This window comes from Hydra vulgaris, chromosome 07 (genome assembly GCF_038396675.1).
Source record: "Hydra vulgaris chromosome 07, alternate assembly HydraT2T_AEP".
NCBI classification, from domain to species: Eukaryota; Metazoa; Cnidaria; class Hydrozoa; order Anthoathecata; family Hydridae; genus Hydra; species Hydra vulgaris.
Genome location: NC_088926.1, coordinates 25812191 through 25838066, shown reverse-complemented (window position 1 = coordinate 25838066; position 25876 = coordinate 25812191). Strand labels below are relative to the sequence as shown.

The following is a 25876-nucleotide window of genomic DNA, read 5'->3' as shown; positions in this document are numbered from 1 at the left end:
TTTTGTATATTAAAATATTTCATATATTAATTGCAGCAATTATGTTATGCGATCTTGTATTATTTAGACTTCATATGATTTTGTATAGAGCTAACTTTGTTGATTGGGTATTAACTTGTTAGAATGGTATGAGTTTGCTAGATACTAAGTACAACATTTTTAGACTTGCTTTTTTTAGTCAACACTTTTACTTAATCTTGAAATACTAACCCCGATAAGACAACTTTACGAATAAAACAATGGTTGTGAGCAATATTTAAAACCATCTGTGACATGTTGTTCTATTATGTCGTGATGTTAGAATAATACAGTTCTATCTCCATTTTGTAATGTTGAGAGAATTTGAATTTATTATATTCTCTTAAATATTTAAAATTAAAAGTAAAAATTTAAATTCGTTAAATTAAAAGATCAAAATATCAAATTTGTTAAATTGAACACATGTTATTTATTAGAACACATATTATTTATTTTTATTAAGTAACATAAATTGGTATAAAATAAAATAGCATATGGCAGATAAAAATTATAAGGTTTTATCTCCCAATTTTCATTTAAAAAAATGAAGTTTTCTGTTTTTATTTATTATATTATTTTTATGTTTAAAATTATATGATTTTAATATATTAATCTTATTATGATTTACTTTTTTTCATTTTTAATTTCAACATTATTTAATAAAGTTGGAATTAACAAATAGTTTGTAAAGAAGCAGTTTTGAAAATTATAGATTGATTGTAAAACATAAGTAACATAAAAAACATATTTAATCAATATAAACAAAAAGAGCTACAAAATAATTAAATCATTAAAAATCAAAAGTTAAATTCTCTCAACGTTCTCAAAAAGTTAAATTCTCTCAATTAAATTCTCTTAAATTCTCAAATGAACCCCTATCATTTTGTCACAATGTGACAAAATGATATTTCAAAGAAAATTACTATAGAAACTTTAACCCCTTAAGGACTGATGTTTTTTCAAATAAATGCACCAAAAAAATCAATTTTTTTTTGTTATGCTTAGAACTTAGATATTGACATATTAGGAATAAAAAAAAAGTCTGTTATAAATCTAAATATTATTAATTTGATTGATTCTTAGTTGGTTTAATATAATAATATTGTTATAAGATTATTTTAACAAATTATTTCGGACTAATACATAATGAAACATAAAATATGTGACCGCCCGAGTTATCTTGGGTTCGGTCTTTTTGGACCATATAGCATGACCCGAGATATCTCGGGCCTGGCCCTTAAGGGGTAATAATATCTATAGAAATTGATTTAAAAGATCTCTTTTTATATTCAAATTATTGTTTCTACAAATATTTATAACGAAAAAAAAAATTTATAGCATTTTTTATAGAAAGTAGTGTGGTTTATGTTTGTATAATATCAAAAGTGTGTAGATATATTTGAAGGAACTTTTTTTCGAACTTCATTTTTAATAATATTTACAAAAATTAAATGGATTATGATGTAAACTACTATTTTTATTATGTTATAAAACAAAATATTTTATGTTTTTATTTTAACTATATAAATGTTTTTGTATTTTTTCACACACAAGAAATATTTAAAATTTTTAGCTCTTCGAGTGAATTTATACATGAAGGTAATATACAATTTTGTTTTTTTTATACTTCACGGCTAAATTTCATCAGTTTTATTTTGTTTTAATTTTTCATTAATTTATTATGACTATTTTAACTATTTTTTTATATGTACTTTTTTGTTTTGTTTTTATTATTAATAGACATGCACTTTTTTACTGATCCTTTTCCATGCTGCACAGTTAAAAACTTCCTTAAAAATGTGGACTATGTAAATGAATTAAAAAATGAGCTTTTTCAGTTGGATTTCATACCAAAATCAAATGATTTATATCAATTCAAGCAAGTGAGGTTTTTAATATTTGTTTAAATATATTTATTACTGATGTTTCAACTTATTGTAGTGTTTTTATTTATTTTCTTTTAGAGCAAGGATTTAAAAAATGCTAAATCTAAAAATATAGCAATTTTAAGGTATTACTTTCTTTCGATTTGTAATAATAATAAACAATAATAATGATATCACCCTTATAAATTTTTTTTTAAATAAAAAAACAAATTTTGATATTTATTGATTATTGGCAATAATTAATGCATCAATTTATGCAACAACGTATGCTATTATTATTGATGAAAAAAAAATTTTGATATTTATTAATTATTGGCAGTAATCTAATACTTAAATAAAAAAATATGCTACTTGGAATGTGTTATTCTTGCTGTTGTTTTGGCTTGACCTACAGTGCTGGCCATTAAATTAGGACATTGACAAAAAAGTTATATATTACATTTATTTTCATATATAAATGCACCAAAATAAAATACTGATAATGAAATAGTGAGTGCATCCTAAATCACATAATAAACCAGTTTAAAAAAAATTAATATATTGTATGTCCTCCTCTGGCATCTATGAGCGCTTTTACACGTCTTGGCATCCACGAATAAATTGATCTGCAAGTTTCTTGAGACGCTCATCATGATGCCAGACATGAACTAGCTTCTCAACTGTTCCCTATTAGTTCTGTCGTATTAGTTGAAACTGTTTTATTTACTTCACTCTTTAACTCTCTCCACAGTTCCTCAATGGGGTTACAATCTGGGCTGTTTCCTGGCCATTTTAATGCTGGGACATTCCTTTCGTGAAGAAGTTTAGAGATGGATTTGGCCATGTGACAAGGTGCACCATCATGCATATATATGCAATTGCCATCTGGATACCATTCATCTGATTGTGTAAATAACTTTCTCTCTAATAAGTTTTTGTATTTTTCTTGGTTCATTATACCATCTACAATGTGGAGTCGCCCTGTTCCATGAATAGATATCACGCTCCAGACCATAATCTTCTGTGGGTGTTTAACAGTTTCTTGAATACAGTCTGGATGATATGCTTCTGCTGATATTCTCCTAACATACTGTGTCCTTTCTCCCAAAACTTCTAGCATTGTCTCATCTGAGAAGCAGACCTAAGCATAGACAATACAAAGTTTCTTTTAATGGAACACCACAATTTCATAACAATCAATAAATTAATTATTATCAATACTAAACAGAATGTCGAGGTTGCTCACATGAATGCAATTATTACATTTAAAACAAAAAGCAAAAATTTCATTCTAATAAGTAATAATAACCAGCAAACAAGGACAATATTTACTAAAACAATTATTAATATTCAATAAATACCTTTGTCCAATAATCTTCAGTCCAGTTCTGGTGATCCTTCGCCCAAGCTAGTCGCTTCTTGCACATTGCCGATGTAAGCTTTGGTTTTTTCTGTGGCCTGTAGGCCTTGTATCCATGTTCCACTAGGCGTCTTCTCACAGTTTTACTACTGACTTCAACTCCAGCTTTCCTCCATTCACTGACTAAATCAGAAGATGATCTACGCCTGTTTTCATGACAAAGCTTTATCAGTTCTCGATCACCACGGGGTGTTGATTTGCGTGGTCTGGCACAGTTACTTCTCTTAGTTTCAGTAATATTGCCACCAGTAAACAAAGTTTTTTTAATTCTGCCAACAGTCTGATGGGAAACATTAAGTCTTTTAGCAATATCCATATTTGTAAAAGACGAATGTTGCAACAAGGTAGCAACCTCACAACATTTTGCAGGACTAATGTCCGAGCATTTACTCATTATTAATTTATAAAAATTTACAGATATATTATAGTAATTTCAAAATATAAACTTCCCTTAAATCCAGTCAGTATATTAATTATTATTAATTTGACTAATCATTAAAAGTTTTATTCTGTTGCATACTGTTCAACGTAACACCAATACAACTTCAATATAAACTTAATCACCTCGCGACTTCTTAAATGACATACAACGATAAAACTAACTTAAAATTCTTAGCATTAAATAATATTTTTCAAAACGTTTGTTTATTATTAAATTACCATGGTTCGAGAACACTAACACGGTATTGGTTGTGTTATTTTTAACTCAAAATCAAGAAAAAGTGAAATTTTTATGAATGTCCTAATTTAATGACCAACACTGTATAGATAACATTTTTAAAATGGTAGGTTTTTGAAAAGCAGGTTTTGATAACTTGAGCTATAAAAGTTATCTTAAAAATCAGCTATAATAGAATAATAGAAATCAGCTATAATAGAAAGCACCCTGCAAGGTAAGCCAAGTACAACTTGTCTGTCAAAAAAGAAAAATCAAGAAGTAAATATTTTATCCATAAAATTCATACTGTATATGCAAGGATGCAAAGTTGGAGTCTAGACTCCAGGAGTTTTGATTCTGGAGTGAAGTGATGGATCCATGTTTCATCCATTGTCACATCAATGCAAAAGTTCCAATTTGTTATGTTTGAACATGGCCAAACACTGCTCTGAATCGTCAACACGTTCTTGTTTTTGGTCAACAGTGAGCAAATGCGATACCCACTTTGAACAGAGCTTTCTCATAGTCAAATGCTCATGCAATATAAAGCTAACACGTTCTTTTGATATATTTACGATGTCAGCTAACTCACGCAACTTCACTTTTCAATCATTCAAAACGATTTTGTGGATCTTTTTGATGTTTTCTGGTGTTACCGCATCATTTGGACGTCCACTGCGTTCTGCATCATCGGTGTCTCTACACCACGTTTGAAGTCAGCAAACCAACGTTTTATTGTTTTTTTTGATGGAGCGGAGTCACCATAACACTTTTCAAGCCATTGCCTCACTTGAACGGTATTTTTTCCCATCAAGAAGCAGTGTAAAATTAAAATACGAAATTGTTTTTGACCCATTGTTCTGAAAATAACTCACAAACTCATGAATAGAATATAATGAAATTTTAACAGCTGTCTTTTGAAGGTTAGTATTAACTGAAAAAAAGGTGACTGCAATAAAACTCGCGCTATCTATGTGTTAGGCCCGGGACTTTTCAGCCCATGTGTTATATATATATAATTTTATATCAGTATATAAATTTTTCCTAAAGAACCCTTAATTACTTCTATAAGTTTATTAATTTAAAATTGTTTAGCCAACAGTTACGTAACTTTAAACCAGCAAAAGCACAAACCTATTGAATTACAATATGTACGGCAAGCCCTCAAGCATATAAATTATTTGAAAACGTGCAACGTGTCTATGGATATATTGTCTATAGCATGCATTGCTTTTGAAGAAAGTAAAAGGCAAATCATAGAATATGTGGTGTACAAAACCTTTGGTGTACACTGATAGCTAGATGCTGAATTATGCTTAGGTACAAATATCTACACACTCAAACCTGCATTAATACCAATAAAAAAGAAAGTATTTTTCTAACGTGCTGTCCTCATGATATTGTTTAAACTAGCAGATATGGTTTTACTAATAAAAAGAAGCATGAAAGCATAGTCATATATTTAACTAGTCTGCATGGAAATGCGGGTCGATATCTATAGATTTTGTAAAATAACCTTAACTTTTTGGGTGATCGGATTGAGAGTGCATTAAACATTTTTTAAATGAGTTTTTCTGGCACAGATTTTTGATAATTTAGATAAATTTGATGCTGTTATAGCTGCTATTGAGCTGCTATTTGTCGCTCAAGAATTATTCTTATTTTATTTTACCTCGGGTTTAATAGTATTAGTCAAAAGCTATAATGAAAAGATTATGGTACAGTTTTTGTGTTTTTGTTTTTATTTTTTATTTGAAATGCTAAATTTTTTTATTTTGTAAGAAAATTTTAAAGTTGTCTTGAAATTAAAAGAATTAAATCATGAAATGATTTAAAACTGTATTTACTTATCTGTTTAATTTAATCTATTCATTTTAGCAAAATAAAAAGTATAAACAAAATATTATTAAAAAATAATAATAAAAGTTATAAGTATGACTTGTCATTTTAAATTTTTTAAAATAAAGGTTTACTTGTTTAAAGTTTCATTCATGATTATGTTTACCTGTTTAAAGTTTCCTACATGATTACGTTTACCTGTTTAAACTTTTATACATGATTATGGAGGGAAAAATTTTTAGAAATTATATTCTTAATTGTTTTGTTTAATTATTTTTGATTATTTTTCTTACTTTTAGAGAACAGTTGTTTGGTTTGTTTAGAACCTGGTTAAAAGATGTGACAAAAATTAGTTTAAACAATACTGTTGATATGTCATGTGCTATTTATGAAAACTCAGGTAGACTTTGTTGTTAAGCTAATTGGACTTCAATTTCTATAATTATAGAATAAGAACTAACGCCTAGTATACTAAGGTAGTTAATAGTTTGCTGGAGTTAGCACGTATTTAGCAAGGTGGTGGTGTATTCAGTAGGATGGTATAAGTAGTATAGCTAGAAGGGTGGTGTTATGAATCAGTTTTAAATATTTTTCATTTAATATTCAATTTTTTATTTAGGTTCAATTATTAGTATTGTTACTATAATGACTGCATAATTTAGCAATCCTCTTAGAGCAAAAAAAATATAATTCAAAAGTTTAATATGGTTTATTATTTAATAGGGGTTAAGCTCAAGGTTAGGATTTATAAAAAGTAATTAAAATATATTAAAGTAATGCAGATGATGAAGTAATATGAGTCTCTGGCTCTTAGTTAAATTATTGCAAACAGTTTTAAAAAAAAAGATTTAATTTTGGTTTAAGAAATGGTATTCCTATGCCGTAATTGATGTCTACCACATCTATCCATATGCCATAGTTGATGTCTGTCACATCTATCCCTATATCATAGTTGATGTCTCACATCCATTCCTATGCCATAGTTGGTGTAACCTAAATTTTAAAAATGTATTAGTTGATTTTAGTCGATTTAGTTGACAGTCAAATTATTTAGTAGTCATAACAACACTAGTACTAAACTTCAAAAATTGGGACTTCCGTACTGTTGGTTTTTTTTATTTTTTATATGACACTTTTCAGCATCAATACAATAGTGTTAGTTAATAAATATAATGGATGCAAATAATACAATATCATCAGTGTTGTTGTTTGAAAAAAAAATTTTAATAAAAATTTAAATAATATTTTGTTTGGTAAGATGTTTTTAAGTGAAAATATATTATTCTTTAAGATGTTCTTCTATGTCATGATGATGAACTAGAAGGTAGACGAATTGCATTTGTTTATTATCTTGTTCCTCAAGATTGGAATGCAAGTGATGGAGGTTTGATTTTTTATTTTATTATTAAAAGTTTTTTTATTGTTTTTTACTTATTATTTACACTTTCTTTTGAAATTTTTTTTAAATAAAATTTATAGTTTTAATTGGCTTCACATTTAGGTTCGTTAGACTTATTTGAAACCAACAGTAAGTGTTATTCTCACATTATCCACTTTTTATTTTTTATTTTTTGGAAGGAATAAAAATTGACTTTTTGGTTTCTGAATGTCATTTTAGGTAATGGTGAACCTTCCGATATTAAAAGAGTCTTGGTGCCTTCGTTTAATAGTCTTGTTTTTTTTGAAGTAACAGAAAAGTCATTTCATCAAGTAATTAAAGTTTCTTTGATTTTTTGATTTTTTTAGTTATACACTAGTTAAAGTCTGAAAAAAACTTCCTTTAGAGTTTTTTTCCAATTTCAAAATTTTATTCCATCACTTATTAGTTTTAGTTTGTTTTTACTGTTAATAAATAAATAATAATCATTGTTAATCCATTTTATAACAAGTACATTACAAGTGTTTACTCCTACCCATAAACTACCTCATTAGTACATTTAATATCTATTTAGTTCCTCTAGTAACCCTAAAATACTTCATACATAATACTATTGTCTCTATCTTACTTTTGATAAATTAAACCTTTAGCCTCTAGTAGTAAACCTCTACCCTCTAGTAGTAAATCTCTACCCTCTAGGAACTTTGATCTTATTAAATGTCACTTCTTTTTTGTTCAATGTAAATATGTTACTGAATATTTAGAGTATTTAAGAACCTATAAAGTCAAATTATGTTACTGTCAAAAGATTCAATTTGACATTTAAAGCGGTAGTGGTGTAGTGGTAGACCACTCGCCTCATAAGTGAGAAGTTCCGAGTTTGATCCCCACCATGTTCCTAGTAGTGCCAGGAACGTGGTGGGGATCAAACTCGGAATAACATTTCTAATAAAAATAAAAAATAAATAACTAAATATAAATACTAACATAAATAACTAAATATGAATACTAACAAGCTTTTATTTACCTAATTTCTTTCTTTTTTTTTAATATTAATCTTTTTATAACAATAAGTATTTTTATCATTTTAAGAGTTTTATAAAAGATTTTTTCTGTTTTTGTTCAGTTTTTTTTGTTGCAAAAATTTTCTCAATCTGCTAATTTTGAGTTTATTAACATCATTGGGCGACCCTTGATGTTGATAAATGTAACAACATGTATAAAAGAACAACTTTTTAAACAAATAATAAATAGTATTTTAGCATAATTGTTTTTCTTTATTTATGAACATTTTTTCCATGCAGTTCAATTCTTATATTGATGTTTCTTTGATAATAAGAAAATGCTACATTGTACTTACTACTAACAAGTAACTTTTTTTACTACTAACACTAACAATTTCATTCATTTTCAGAAATTAGTTTTTTCGTTATGTGTAACACATAAACAAATTGTTTAGTAAAATAAATTCATTTCTAAACCCAAACTCTATAATTTTGTAATGTAAAGTTGTCTCCTATTTTGGAACACTGTTAATATCATGTTTTTAATGGTTTACCTTTTGTGTAAAATTATTTGTTTGTTGTGCAATAAAAACGTTTTGAAAAAAAAAATCTGGATAAATAAAGTATTTATTTAATAATAAAGCAACACTTTCGAGGTTCATAAAAGGCTGATTTATAACCTATTCAAATATTGTATATATTATCTCTATCAGAAGAAAACTCAAGAAACTTTCCAGCAGTTCCTGTTCAAAAATATTGGCGTGGAAAGAAAAACATTCAAATATTTACTACTGAAGTTAGGTGAAAATAGCTTATGAAATAGCTTGATGTCCAACCCCGTGCACATTTTTCTATTCTTGAAAGTTTTAGTTTCCTTCTTAAATAATGCATTTTTCGGATAAACTGTGGATTGAAATATACAAAAACTGTGAACTGAAATATACAAAAAAAAAAGTTCAAATTATATTAATATATGTTTCTATTAATTTATGTGACAATAATAATTATTTAAGGTAATATTTTACTATTTGTTAAGGTTGAGTGTGAAACTGGATTTACTGGCAGAGTACTTATTAAGTGTTGTGCCAATGCTGTTCGTGATAAATGCAATAAAATCCTTACAAGATGTAATAAATAAAACGTTAGAAAGACATTAGAAAAAAATATTTTGCACAAATATTATGGAAAATCTGAATAGAAGCTACACTTCAGTTGCAAAAAAGATGCAAATACATCCCTACACTGTTAGTCATGTTATTTAACGTTTTCACAAACAAATTCAATCCAACACAAATCAAGTAATGGAGGAAAGAACAATGTGGCCACATTTTATTTGAGGTGCAAGCATCAATTTTGGTGTAAACAATGGTACCCTAACAAATGGTTTCTAACATTCCATTAAATAAACCATCAAACCGAACTGGCAATAAAAGAATCTTTTAAAGAAATACCAGAATTTATAAAAATTGAAGAGTTTTATTTATCGAATTATTACCTGCTGCGAAATTCAGGTAAGTAAAAAATGAAGCTGCAAAAGTCTTAGAAATAACTTATTACAGATTACCAAAAATAACCGGAATAAGATTTGTTGGACGCAGGAGAAAAGCACTGTTTATTTTACTCGAGACATGGCCAGCCTTTCTTTTAGCTTATAAAAATTACGGAAGTGATCCAAAAAATGTCTAAACTATTGGAAAAGTGAAAGGTTTGTTAAAGTTATTTAAAGGTTTTTATCTAGACTGCTTGGAAGTTATTATTCCAGTCTAGTTGTTATCTAAGTTATTATTCCAGCTTCTAAAATTTTCGAAAAAATTGAGTTACTATCACACGAAATTCCAACAACTATAAAACTAACTTAAATGGAAATTGATAACAAAATAAAATCATTTGGATGTAGATGAATTTTATGACAGCTTTGTTATGCGCTATTTGGTCTTAGATAAAAATAAAATTGAAAGTTTGTTTCAAAGAGCCGGTTAAAAAGTAAACATACAAAGAATTGTATTTATATTAATATAAAAATGGATGGACAACTTTGAATAAAAAAAAATAATTCAGAAAATGCATAAAATTAAAAAAGCAGTTGTATTAGTATCAAGTCGGTTTCAAGATTATTCTCGTGAATATATCATTTATAGGAGTATGAAATTCTTCGATTCAATTGAGATATTGGAAGGTAAAGAATCTGGAGTGACAGAGATCCAGATAGTTAAAGACCATTTTGAAAAACTATTATTAAATGCTGGTGGGTCAAATCATTATATTTCAACCAATGGCTTGTGGGGTACCATCTTTGATTTTCCTGATTTTTACATATCATTATCTAAATGATGTAAATAGGTTAAATGTGCAATTTCAGAGTTCCAAGTGCAACGGTTTAGAAATTATAGCCTTACAAACACTCTCAGGTAGCCCCCCTCGGTTCCTCGAATGGTAAAAATAGACAACTTTAAGGCCTTATAACTTTTTTCTAACTTTCAGCAAGTGGCTCATTTTTTCTAGAACTATTTTCTAGATATTTCTGTCTTAAAATTTGTGATTTTCATTAGCTTGTATCATGTTAGAAAAAAACTACAGCCTCCTAAACTTTGGAAAAATTCTGAAAAATGCTAAATAAAGGCAAAATGAAGTTAACCGTAGTTTTTTTCTATTCATCAACAAGTCCTTACATGTTAGTTTTCTAATTAGCTACAATGGTCTACAACAAATTGGCAAAATATAAGCAGCTTGTTACATTTTAGAAATCAGTTTTATCTAAAAATATATAGTCCACTTTACTAAAAAGTCCCATTTTCAGCCATTTGGGGATGGCTCGTAAATTTTTCTAACACTTTGTATTGATCTGATATTAACAGCAAATAAGGCCATTAGATCTAACTATATAAAAATGTAAACATCACAAACTTGTCATGTTCACAACAAAAATGGCAGCATTTTTTATTAACCCTATTTTTCAATTATCAGGGCTGAATAGTGTTATTGGAAACCAGTGCCCCTCCAACCTGCTTTCTGGCCCATGTGAGGGATGTAACCCACTATCTGTAATTTGTTTTACAAAATTTTATATAATTGCTATAAAAACCATTTCTAGCCCAGCATTGTTATTTATGTGAAAAGCATAGTTATCTTTTTTACAAAATTCTTGTATTCTCCCTTAATAATAGCAATACATAATAATGTAGTTGAAAACAATTATATATGATAATTCATTTCATTCTTTTTTTAATAAGATAAGAGTAAAATCCTCTAGTGTTTTTGAGCTCAGGGTCATGTAACGTGGCAATAATGTCACTAACTGGATACCAATGGATATCTGTGGTTGTTGGATACTTGAAATAATTGCCTGCTTTTTGTAAACAGCTAATACAAACTGTGTCACCTTTAAGATCAGTTATCTTTCCAGGAAAGAATTCACCAAAATAATTCACTAATACCCAATCATTAATATTGATATCAGTATTCATCGATTTTTGTGTATTAATGCAAGTATCTTCCAGCATGTGAAAAGAGTCAAATGTACTGCTCATTGATGTTACATAAGCTTTTAAACAGCATGATTGAGGTGAGAAATAATGGTATGAGCAAGTACCTTTGATGGCAGGAATATTCTCAAATCGTTTAGCAAGCACTTCATGTACAATAGCAGCTGTTTCGGTTTCAGAAATGTAGATAAATCTGAAAAAGAGTTAACATAAATCATAATTCTATTTCCAAATATGTATTTAGTAAGGTCTTGTTTTAAGGAATCCTTTTCTATACTATTTGATTTTTTATAACTAAACATTCATATGTTATTTTTATTATTTTTGTTTAAATGCCTATTATGATATAGGATACTAGACATCAATTATTTGAAAAAATATCATAACCTACATGTACATACACTTTGACAATAGCATGATATATATCTGATGTTTTTAATTTTTTCTTTAGCAACTAAGAACATGTCCCTCGGTGTCAAAATTTGATTGCCAATTGGCCTTTGAAGGGATAGGTTATGAATAACTCTTTTCACTGTACCACCTATTTCATCACATGCACTTTTTCCATGTGCAGTCCCAAAAAAATGCCAGTCTGCTTTTAGTCCATAGTCTTTTTCATGAAAACACAGGTTTTTCAAATTAAACCTAAAATACAATAAGAAAAAAACCTATTCAGTTAAAGATTATCAATTTTGTATCCAATTTCAAAAACATCATTTCAAGGGCTGAAAATAGTTTGTCTAGAATAGGTAATTGTTATCAAAATTTTTTTAAAATATTGTGATATGAAAATTTAACCTATTTTTATACTGGCTGCTTGCACCATCAGTGAAATAATTGATCTTCTGAACTTGTGGATATTCCTCTTTCAGAATTGGTATAATTTTGGAAACATAACTGAAAACTGCCTCAGTATTGTGAATTAGATTGTCAGATATAACACAATAACATTTGCTTTCTGGTGATTGGTTTCCATTTAAAGATTGCACATATATGACAAATGGATGGAGAGTTGCTTGGTTTTTGGAAAAATAGGATGACTGAACTTCATCTTGTATAATAAATGAAAAATTTTCAGCAAAATCCATTTGCATAATACATTCATTTGGCTTCATGTTTTCTTTGAGCTGGTTTAAAAAGAATGTCTGTGATTTGCTGACATAATGATGTTTTGTGAGGTTATATAACTTGTCTGTTAACTCTTCTAGAAACTCATCAGATCTTTTGACTTTATTTCATTTTTTAATGATTTAACCATAAGATTTGGATTTTGATGGTCAATACAAACACAGACTGTGTGCGTGCCAGATTTTCCTGCAACAATACAATGTTGTGGCCTTAAAAGAGCAAATGATGTCAGTCCCACCTTTACTACACCATTAGATTTTGATTCTTCTAACCATTTCTGGTAAAGTTCTGAAAGATTGCATAGTATGAGTCGTTTCTGAATGTGCTGTCTACCATCAACTGTCTTTATGCTAATGTAATCCTTTGCTCCTGGCAATAACCTGCTGTTACTATCATCCTCATAAAAGTTGACAATTTGATTTACAACTTCAGTAGTCAATTTTTTAGGATTTCTTATGTCTGTTGATCTCTCACCAAGGATTCCTTTAACATCCCGCAAAGCTCTAGCTTGCTTCACCATATATTGTATTGTTTTAAATTCATTTATTGTTTCCTGAATAGTCCAATGGACTGGAGCTAAAGTGAGCAATTTTATTTTTTGTGAAATATTGATCTCATTACGAAACTTTTGTTTAAGCTGTTCTACAATAAAATCTAAAGAGGAGCTTTTGAGCATACTAATTTGAAGCTCATCTCGTTCAGATGCATTCAATGATTCATTTAGCAACTTAACTTTCTTTTTTATTTTATTGTCTATTTGTAGCATACTCATGCTGGATGATCTTTTAATAGGAGACACACCAAATTTAACAAGACCAGGATTTATAGTATCAATTTGTGTGACAGAGTTATCAGGTGATATGTAATCTGGATCATGTCTCTTGTCAACTTCTTCAACATTCTTGATTTTTCTTACACAACCAAAACATATTTTTTCCCAGGAATTAAATTAGAGTCCAGTTGATTATGCTCCAGAGTGACAGTTGTCAGGTTTCCTTTAACAATCTTTGAATGAATTGAGAACGGGTCACAACATGATTTATGGTATGTTGAATAGTAATTAATAAATTGTAACCTATGGTGAGTGCAAATTGTATGCAAATGAATATTTCTTATTCCAGTTCTTAAGGTCAGCAGGTATTTATCTTCATTTACTATTTCTGAAATTTCAGACTGACTGCAGTATGTATTTTTATGACAATCTAACTTTAGTTCAATACCAATAGAACAAGTATTCATGTTTATCTAATAAATTTAATTAAGATGAAATATTATTAAACCTTCTTATGTATAATTTTCTATGAAGTTATATAGGAGAAGTAAGTTCAATAATGATTTGATTACATATATATATATATATATATATATATATATATATATATATATATATATATATATATATATATATATATATATATATATATATATATATATATAACACATCGCTTAATAAGTCCGTAGGATAGCTAATAAAACAACAACATTTTGACATAATTTGATTTTATTCATCAACATAGTCTCCTTTTAAGGCGATACAGTCATTCCAGCGCTTCTCTAACTTTTCGATACCATGTTTGTAGAACGATTTATCTTTTCCTTCAAAATATGCTTCAGTTTCGGCGATGACCTCCTCATTCGATCCAAATCTCTTTCCCTGGAGCATCCTTTTGAGATCTGAGAACAGCCAATAATCGCTGGGGGCCAAATCAGGCGAGTATGGTGGATGGGGCAACAATTAGAAGTGTAATTCATTCATTTTTACCATTGTTTTCATTGACTTGTGACACGGTGCATTGTCTTGATGAAAGAGAATTTCTTTCTTCTTCATGTGCGGTCGCTTTTCGTCAATTACAGCCTTCAATCGTTCCAATAATGCCATGTAATATTCGCTGTTGATCGTTTTACCTTTCTCAAGATAATCAATGAACAATATACCATGGCTATCCCAAAATATGGAGGCCATAACCTTGCCAGCAGAAGTTTGAGCCTTTGGGCGGCTTTCACCCGCTGGTGTCCACTCAGCCGACTGTCGATTTGACTCAGGAGTGAAATGGTGGATCCATGTTTCATCCATTGTGACGTAGCGACGCAAAAAATCCTTTTTATCTCGGTGAAATAGTGCCAGACATGCTTCAGAATCATCGATTCGTTGTTGTTTTTGGTCCGGTGTTAGCAAACGCGGCACCCATTTCGAACAAAGCTTTCTCATACCCAAATGTTCGTGTAATATTGTAAACACACTGCCTTCTGATATCTTTATGGCCTCGGCAATCTCCTTCAATTTCAGTTTGCGGTCGGATAAGACGATTTTATGGATTTTTTTGATGTTTTCCTCAGTACCTGCCGAATTTGGGCGACCGGAGCGTTCAGCATCATCGGTGTTTGTACGACCACGTTTAAAGTCAGCAAACCACTTTTCAACCATTTGCCTCGATGGAGAGGAGTCCGAATAACACTTATCAAGCCATTGTTTGGTCTGCACCGTGTTTTTTCCCATCAAAAAGCAATGCTTAATGAGCACACGAAATTCTGATTTTTCCATTTTTTTCAATTCACAAAAGTTGATTCAATCGTTCACTCACTAACTTGGTAAATAATGGTCCGATTGTCATAAAACTTTGACAGATATCGTTTGAAGGTTGGTACTTTCTAAAAACAATACGGATTCGGTATTTGTGTTGCCATCTATATGTCATCCTACGGACTTATTGAGCGATGTGTTATATATATATATATATATATATATATATATATATCTATGTATGTATGTATGTATGTATGTATGTATGCATGCATGCATGTATGTATGTATGTATGTATGTATGTATGTATGTATGTATGTATGTATGTATGTATGTATGTATGTATATATGTATACATACATACATACATACATACATACATACATACATACATACATACATACATACATACATACATACATTCATACATACATACATACATACATACATACATACATACATACATACATACATACATAAGATCCATTTAAATTAAAAACACATACAAATAATGTAATGAAAAAAATGGAAACAAACTGCAATAGCAAAGTTTATTGAACAGAAAAATATAAAGGTAAGTTATTTTCAGTTTTAAATGTTTATATATTTACATTTGCAAAAGGGTATATTATATAGAATCATTGCATTTTTAGATAAATAGTTAAAATTAACTAATAAAATTGAAACTCATACTTTGTTAAAAAACTTATTTAAACAAAACATTAAATCAATATTGTAATGGCTTGATTAGTCTTGTTATACTTCATATTGCCAGTAACGTATGAACCCACTGTCCTACTATTGCCTTGAATCATTAGCAATTCAATCAACTATAAAAAAATCATCATAATAAAGATTAAATCGCAATTTTATGATTAACTAAATTTTTTTTTGAGTGTCACCTTTTAAAAATAATGCAGGCTCTATATAGTTATTACCCCTTTAGATGTGCTCCTATCCGGTATAAAGTCCAGATCAGGGAGAAAGTAACCAACCATATCTCTTTTTTTTTTAAGAAATGACTTATGATAGGCTACATCCCTCACATGGGCCAGAAAGCAGGTTGGAGGGGCACTGGTTTCCAATAACACTATTCAGCCCTGATAATTGAAAAATAGGGTTAATAAAAAATGCTGCCATTTTTGTTGTGAACATGACAAGTTTGTGATGTTTACATTTTTATATAGTTAGATCTAATGGCCTTATTTGCTGTTAATATCAGATCAATACAAAGTGTTAGAAAAATTTACGAGCCATCCCCAAATGGCTGAAAATGGGACTTTTTAGTAAAGTGGACTATATATTTTTAGATAAAACTGATTTCTAAAATGTAACAAGCTGCTTATATTTTGCCAATTTGTTGTAGACCATTGTAGCTAATTAGAAAACTAACATGTAAGGACTTGTTGATGAATAGAAAAAAACTACGGTAACTTCATTTTGCCTTTATTTAGCATTTTTCAGAATTTTTCCAAAGTTTAGGAGGCTGTAGTTTTTTTCTAACATGATACAAGCTAATGAAAATCACAAATTTTAAGACAGAAATATCTAGAAAATAGTTCTAGAAAAAATGAGCCACTTGCTGATAGTTAGAAAAAAGTTATAAGGCCTTAAAGTTGTCTATTTTTACCATTCGAGGAACCGAGGGGGGCTACCTGAGAGTGTTTGTAAGGCTATAATTTCTAAACCGTTGCACTTGGAACTCTGAAATTGCACATTTAACCTATTTACATCATTTAGATAATGATATGTAAAAATCAGGAAAATCAGAGATGGTACCCCACAAAGTTTTCTTGAAATTGGTTGAAATATAATGATCTGACCCTGGTTCTAATAGAGATGGTGCCTTATGAAGAAAACTTGAAGTTTTAGTTTTAACAGAGTATGAGCCTTATCTTGTACAAAATTTGTAGAAAGTGACTTTAATAATAATAAAATTAAGGAGTTTCCAAATATATCTTTATTAGTTTCTTTAATTATATGCATGTCAAGATCAAACTTGGAAGTTGAAAGAACATTTAGGATTGTAATGAATATTTTAGCAGATAAACGTCTTTCAATGAGCCATGATACACTAGCTGATTGTGTAAGAATTTTGGGAACCAAACGAAGATGTTATTGACCAATCATTTTTGAATTATATGAAAAAATGTAGAAAATCTGATGTCGGTGATTCAGAGAAACTAAAAATGTCCAAAGATCAAAAACAAATAGATATACAAACATTCAGCGATACTGAAGGCATAGACACCAAAGATAATATCCTTGCAGACAATCTCCATGAATTAAATATTTAAATAAGTTCTTTTATGTTAACCATTTTCTTTTCAGTGCGCAAAATTAGGAAAAGTAGGATTGGCAATAGAGCTCAACAAATCAACGAATGCTGGAAAATTAAGCATAAAATTGACATAAAAACAAAAAGGCAAACGTTGACATTTGCTTTAAAAATTGGAAAAAGGAATGCAACATTTTACCATTTTATTAGGAATATTCAAATAAAGCATTAAATTTGCCAATTTTATTATGATTATTTTATTTATAATTAATTAAATTTTTAGAACTAATTAATCAATTAATAATTTAGAATATTTAGAAACTTTCTTGTTTCCGCTTTTATTTTGCTTTTAATTGTTTTGTTATTTAAATAAAAGGTTATAATTAATTAATTCTTCAGAATTTAATTAAAAACATCATTTGTTGTTGCTTTTTTTTACTATTGATCCGTTTTTTAAGTTAACTTTTTGGTTACTGTAACACTAATGTATAACCAATAATGACTTGACCAACAGTCAGTTGTAGTTGCAACAAAATGCTGTTTCTGTAACAGGTAAACATGTGACTAGTAAGTTTCAAGCATGAGTTATCATTATTGTTTGCCAATTTTTATATTCACTGTTTTTTGACAGATTAGTGTTTGGTTTGGTGCCAGAGCAGTTATCAGTTTTCTAAAACCGATCTTTTCAGTAGTTCTGAATGGCTGCAGGTTAATTAATACATAATCAAAAATAGGTTTCCTGAGATGCGTCTTAGTTAAATGTTTGCTGGACCAAGGTTTTCTTTGCAACATTGTGAAGGTTTCAAAAGTAGAGTTATGATTAGATCTAACAGACAATTCTGCAGGCGAGTCATCCTCGCATACACAAGATTATCAATGGGTTCAGACTGGTTGAGTTCAGTTGCAACCAGTTTAGTTGCAAGCAATCTTTAAATTTTTTTTAGCCAGATAAATTCTCTAAAAAAGTTCAAATTTTAATAATGTCAACAATGTCCTTAATACACCTTACAAAAATACCATTAAATGATACTACATCTACCAAAAATCCCCTATACATACATCAACATATTTTATTGCATTCAAATGTGGCTAAGAAGATTCAGATTTATCATTTTCAACTGGAGCATGTTGGCATTTTACTGGAGGTTGGCATTTTGTTTACACTAAATGTCAACAAATAGCATAGCAGTGTTTTGTCATAAATAATTTTGAATAGTTTTCCAAATAGACAATCAGTTCCCTCATTGTGTTGTGTTTAAGTTGTGTATTTTGTGTGTTAAATATGCAGCATTGCGTCTTGATGCATGGCTCTACTGTGAAGCAGTACTGGTTTTGGTTTCATAATATTGTGTGTACTATGCGATTCATTCAAACCAATAATATTGTGTGATTATACGATTCATTCAAACCAATAATATTGTGTGTATTATACGATTCAATCAAACCTATAATATTGTGTGTATCATACGATTCATTCGAACCAATAATAATGTGTGTATTATATGATTCATTCGAACCAATAAAGTTCTAGTACTTTAGTACTTTTTTTCTGAAAAAAACTTGCTACAAAAAAAATAAAACCTCAAAAGTAACAAAAGTACTGTGTTGTAAATGTTTTTTGTTAAAAGTAGAAGTACTGCAAAAACTAACAAAGTATTATAATGAAGTAAACGCACTTTGTTATACCTTAACCCTGATGTATAATATATAACATTTTTTTCTAGTTGCAGACTTATTGAGATTGTAAAAAATTTTAAATGTCTTCTTATTTGTAACAGCCTCAGTATTGAGAAGGTAAACAATCAAATTAAGTCAGTAAAACATTATAACTTGGTGCAATACACTTTAACTGTTTAATTACCTGTTAAAAGTAGGTAGAACATGCAAGGAGTGTTACTACTTCGGCTGACAATTAGGTAGAACATGTAAGGGGTGTTGCTACATCAACTGAAAAATAGGTAAAACATGCGAGGAGTGCTGCTACATTGACTGAGGGTTTGGTTTGGGCAGGTAGTATTGTTATTTAACTAACTTTGATTATTTTTCAGATTACTAATGATTAATATATAATATAAATGTACCATAATGGAAACTAGACGTAATGATCAATATATAAAAATGATATTAGGGACCACTCCTGGTATCAACGACTAGGAAATCAAGGAACATAAACTACAAACAAAGAAGCAAGTAATTCTTTGCCTGCTTGCAAACCTTAAGGGTTTAAACTTTAATGATGCATTATCTCTTACAATTGATAATGTCCGGAAGCATTATTTGAAGTCAAATATCCCTTCAATCAGTGGAAGAAACAACATGGGCAAAATAATTAAAGAAGAATGTAATGAATGTATGAAGTTAATGAAATACAATGAAAATCGAAGACATTTGGATAACCCAGGAATCAAGAAATTTATGTCAACATTAGATGCTACCATGAAATTTTATAAGAAATCTGTCCAAGATATGGAAGTTCAAAAACAACATAAAACAACAAAGGAAAAAGAATCCATCGATGCAGACATTGCTTTCATGCAAAGTATGATAACTGAAAGGAAAGCATCTTATTCAGGAATTGACAAAGCCCATTCAAAAGTTGTTGAGAAAAGGCAGAAAAGAACCTATGATAAAGCTTTTCCCAAAAGAGACCATTCGATAATGTTCAAAGAAACTGATGAGTTTGAGTTAACCTGTAGTTCTTGTGATGAATCGGTTGGGGGGGCTGCTGGACCCAGCTCGGCCTGCTCTGAAATTGAATGGCGACACAAAAGGCAAATTAAGAACACAAATTTGTCCCACATGATGTTCTCAAGAATTCAAATGTTATTGCCTGGAGTGTGAGGAACAGCATTAGTAATAATAAGATGAATTCATTTGTACATTTGATGATATCTGTCTGCGGAGGAGATGTTTCAAAAATAAACCTAAGTTCCAGTTCAGTCTATCGATATCGAACATCAGTACTGCCCCATATCAGCCAACTAATAAAAGACAAATGGAATCCATCTCCAATAATGGTGGTACATTGGGACGGAAAACTAATGGCTTCCCTGGACTACAAAGACACCGATGATCATCTACCTGTTTTAGTATTGCAAGTAAATGGAAATAAACTTCTTGGCATGCCAGCTCTTCCAAGTTCAACCACAAAAGCTGATCTGAAACATGGTAACATTGTCTCTGTTGTAACAAAAAATTTGCTTGTAGATTGGAAATGCGATAAAAACATCATAGGCATGGTCTTCGACACAACATCCTCAAAAACAGGTTAGGCTTTAACATAGCAATTATTTATTAAATTTTGTGAAATGTTAATAGTTTATTAAATTTCAAATCAACAAATTTTTACACTAACTCTAGGATTACAAATACTATGGAGTTTTTAGTAATGGACTAATTGTGAGGCTATTAGGTATAGTTTTATTAAAGAATTAATTAATTCACTCTTTACATCACAGGACAACATACTGCATCATCTGTCTGCATGCAGAAAGAACTAGACCGCCACTTGTTGTGGTTTGCATGCCGCAGGCATGTAGCAGAAGTCATGCTTAACGACTGTTGGGATTCATTAAATATAGAGGCTTCATCTGGTCCAAACATTCAACTTTTTAAAAGGTAAGCCTAATGCTTTAACAACATCATTGAAAAAAAAGATTTTTTAAATTGATTAAATAGACTTGCTTTAATTAGTGATAATGATTATAAATTGTTGCAGATTCAAGAGCCACTACTTACAACTTCCACCAGTTAATAAAGCAAACTTTTACTATCCTGAACTTCCTGAAAAGGAACAAGAAAGCTTAACAAATTGCTTCTGTGAATTCCTAGCGTTAGATTTCACTCGAGGGGATTACCAAGAACTTATTGAACTCAGCCTGTTATTAGTTACAAAAGGATCTGAACCTCAGAAGTTTACCATGAAGCACCCTGGAGCTTTGCACAAAGCAAGATGGATGGCAAAACTTCTGTACACTATGAAAATAGTATTATTGTCCGAAAAGATAATTGAGCAGTTTCTCAATTCAGAAGTTGCAATCAAAAATCAAATCAAGAAATTAGAACATTTCTGTGTGTTTGCTGTAAATGTCTATGTGCAATGGTGGATTAAATGTCCACTTGCAGCTGATGCCCCAGTCAACAATTTGATTTTAGTCAAAAAACTGAAACAGTTTGCATACCATGATTCTATAATTGCTGGGAAGGGAATAAAAGTTCTTAGAAGACTTAGTTGGTATATGAATGAAGAGCTTGTTCCATTGGCTCTTTTCTCACAAATGTTATCTGACAAAGACAAAGAGAGTATGAGGCTCCAGCTCCTTTTTACTTCCAGCACTTTCATTTGAAAGTGCTGGAAGTAAAAAGGTACTTCCAGCATTTCCGGCACTTTCATTTGAAAGTGCTGGAAGTACTACAGATCATGTTGAAGCATCCTTTGGAAAGCCTAACCTTAAACCAATTTCAGAGGAGATTAAGTCACTGAGTGATTTGATTGGCCCTGGATCAATGAGGTTTTTCCATATTGTGAATGCTCCCTATGAGTTTCTTCAAACACCAGCCATTGAATGGACAAAGCAGGACAACTTTCTTGAACTGAAGACAATTGTTCAAAGTCTTCAAGTAGTCAACGAAGCTGCTGAAAGAGGAGTAAAGCTATGTCATGATTTCTTGGGTGTGACAATGAACAAAGAAAGGTTTCAAGATGTACTCTAACTAGTTGAAAGTTCACGAAAAAAAGTTCCAGATCAGCGGAAACTATCATCTTGTTCTCAAGAGAAGTCGCAGTTCCTAGCACTGGATGATGATTGATGATTAAATACATAAATGAGGTTTTGATTTTTATAATAAACAATGAACATTGTACACGATATTACATGATTCAATAGAAAATATTGCGTTTTTCATCCTTTAATTTGTATTATAGTCTAAAAAGATGAAAATTCAATAATATAACGTAATCTTCAATTTGATTGTGCTGGCTCAATTTTTTGAAAATCATAAAAACACATGTATTTCCGGTGTATATATGATGAAACACAGTTGCAAAATTTTGAATAGCGATTTTGCAAAAAGTTGGGGCGGCTGGGACACCCTAATATATATATATATATATATATATATATATATATATATATATATATATATATATATATATATATATATATATATATATCTGTGTGTGTGTGTGTTTGAATAATGTCTTAATTTTCTGAAAAAGTTGTACGTTATAAAGATAAGCAAAACTAGTAAGTAATTGCTAATCTAAATACGCTATATACAATATATATAAATTTTTTCCAGACTTATACTCATATATATATATATATATATATATATATATATATATATATATATATATATATATATATATATATATATATATATATATATATATATATATATATATATATATATATATATATATATATGAGTATGTATATATATATATATATATGAGTATGTATATATATACATATATATAGTATATATATATGAGTATATGAACTCTTCCTGACTATTCAGCAATGGTGAAACTTCAAGTTGAAGAAAAAAAGTTAGATAAGTGTTTTTTACTAATTTATATATATATATATATATATATATATATATATATATATATATATATATATATATATATATATATATATATATATATATAGGGTCATTTCGGATAAAGCGAGCCAATAAAACTAAAATCAGTGTGTATTAATAACTATGTGAGATATCTTAATACTTCTTGTACTAGAAAACTCTATAACAGATACCTAAACTATGATATAATGTAAAGTGAGCCACACTAATATAAAGTGAGCCAAGTAAACTATATATGATACATAGGAAAGGCTCGCTTTATATTAACAAATTTATAAAGTGAGCCACCATTATTGGTAAATCGAGCCAATAGCTTATATGATTATTCTAAAGTGAGCCATTTAGCTTTTATTTCAGACAAAAATTTTCAAAATTGGAAGTATTATTACAAATAATATTTACTATATTAATATTAACTTTATTACCTATGATATAGTAAACTGGTATTAAAAGTTTGCAAACATTAACCTCAAATGCATACAATGCAAAAAATTTAAAGAACAAAAGCAATATAAAAATGTCAGCGACTAGTCTAATAAAAATAATACTGCTAAAGCTGCAGATAAATGATGCAGTACAAAATGCAAAATATCAAGTCTTAACTAGAGTTAATTTACTTAGTTGTTGTTTGAACACAATCAGCACATAGTTGTCCATGCACAGTTATTTCGATACAGCTCTCATGTAACCAATCACAGCACCCGTCACACTCAATCCATTCATCATTAATGAGAGGATCAGTTGCTTCACCATATACAAACCCACAATATTTGCAAATGTCCTCTTCTTTTTGTTTCTTTTCTTTTTTGGATTCTTTCTTTTTCTTTATAACCTTCTGTTTAACAGTTTTCTTCTGTTTCTTTTCTTTGCTGGTCTCTTTCTCTTTAGCTGCTTTTTTTTTTATTGGTTTGGTTCTTTCTTGAATAAATGCTACATTTTCTTCTGATGTCAATTCATAAGATGGTGGTTTCTTACGTGGCTGACTGCTTTGTGGTCGATCTCTGTGTGGCACTGGCATCAAGTTTTCGAAAGACACATCGAGGTCTGCTTGTTCAATTGACACAATTGCATTTTCATCAGTGGTAGGTAAACAAGTACTACCAGCAATATCAGTATTGACATGTTGCTCATGCTGCTTATCTAGGCGAGTATTAGAATTAGATGCATTAATATTATCTTTATTAGCTGTATCAACAAGTTTAGCACTAGAACTATTTGAAATATCTGGCAATTGCATTTCATTCAAATTAATTATGTCAACGGATTCGGTCACAGAAATCAACTGCAAATTCATAGCTGCATTAGGTACAGGTGGCTGTTCAATACTCGATCCCAGTGGCAAACAAGAATTTTCAATATTTGACAACATATTGGGCTGAGAATCCAATGGTTCGGTTTACCTGAATGCCCTTGGCTCGGTTTACCTAACAGTTATGCAAAACCGAGCCAGGTTGAAGATTCGATTAAAAAACTTTATCATCGCTCAAATACATATCAACACTGTATTTTTTGAAATAGTTTCTCATATTACTAATATTACAATCATATTTACTATAAATAGTGTCAAATATGAAATACTCACTTTTCTTAATTGAAGCTAAACAAAATATAAGGTCTTAAAGCGAAAAAACGTTTTGTTACTACTCAAATGATTATAATTATACCACCGCAAAAATAATTGCTTAGCAACTGTTTTTAAAATATTCATTAGACTTTAAAATGAATAACTAATATTAAATAAATTGTTATAAATCGAAAGCATAATTTGATTTCGTAAAATTGCAATATTTAGGCAACGGCTCGCTTTATCCGATGGCTCGCTTTATCCGAAATGACCCTATATATAGGGCTCAAATTAAGTGATCGCGAATTACGATATCTAGAGATGCAGTTTTTAAATTTTTAGCTTTTTAAAAACCATAAAACTGTTTTGATCAATAAACTCATTAGCTGTTATTCAATAAAAAATATTTATGTTGATCTTGAATTATGATTTAAATTATATTGTAAAACCATATTATTACTATTATTTTTATTTTTATTAAAGATTATGATTTAAACTTTAATATTTTAATTTATTTTATAGAACATCTGATAAAACTAGAAAAATAAAGCACAATAAAGTACGATATAATTATTAAAAATCAAACGCTTATTGCAACGTCTAAAGGAATTTAGCGGTAATATTGATATAAATATTTTAAATAAAAGAAATTGTTAAATAAGATATAAAATACTTTCATATCTTATTTAAATCTTATTCAGTATTTCTTATAAATTAAATGCTCGTAACTCTTTGGCAGATATGTATAAAAAATTAATGAGTTTAAAAGTATTCAAAAACTAATTTAAATTTTTTATAGTTATTTTAAAACAAAACAAAAAAAAACTCTAATAACTTATTTTAAAATATATCTTTTTTATTATTACTTTATTATTAAATAATTAATATCTAATTGAAAACATTTAAACTTTTAAATGAATAATTCCTTAAACTTTCCGCCTAAACAAAAATCAATATTAATGTTTCATTCAATGCGTAAATAGCTTTAGCCTAATTTTTTATTGGTTGATTTTTCATACAATGTTTCATACAATGCGCAAATAGCTTTACCATAGTTTTTTATTGGTTGATTTTTAAATTACCGTGCAAATTTTTGGGACTTTTAGTAAAAATAATTTTTAACTTAAA

The 25876-nt window shown here is 29.3% G+C and overlaps 1 protein-coding gene across 1 annotated transcript in view; it reads left to right on the top strand.

Moving 5' to 3' along the window:
* Window positions 1–25876, top strand: part of LOC100198379 (prolyl 3-hydroxylase OGFOD1) — a 43662-nt gene that overhangs the window by 328 nt on the left and 17458 nt on the right. The window contains exons 2-8 of the mRNA XM_065801473.1: window positions 1592–1617; window positions 1759–1901; window positions 1983–2029; window positions 6100–6200; window positions 7092–7184; window positions 7302–7328; window positions 7419–7510. Coding sequence (XP_065657545.1) covers window positions 1592–1617; window positions 1759–1901; window positions 1983–2029; window positions 6100–6200; window positions 7092–7184; window positions 7302–7328; window positions 7419–7510 — 529 coding nt within the window. The remainder of the gene's footprint in view (window positions 1–1591; window positions 1618–1758; window positions 1902–1982; window positions 2030–6099; window positions 6201–7091; window positions 7185–7301; window positions 7329–7418; window positions 7511–25876) is intronic.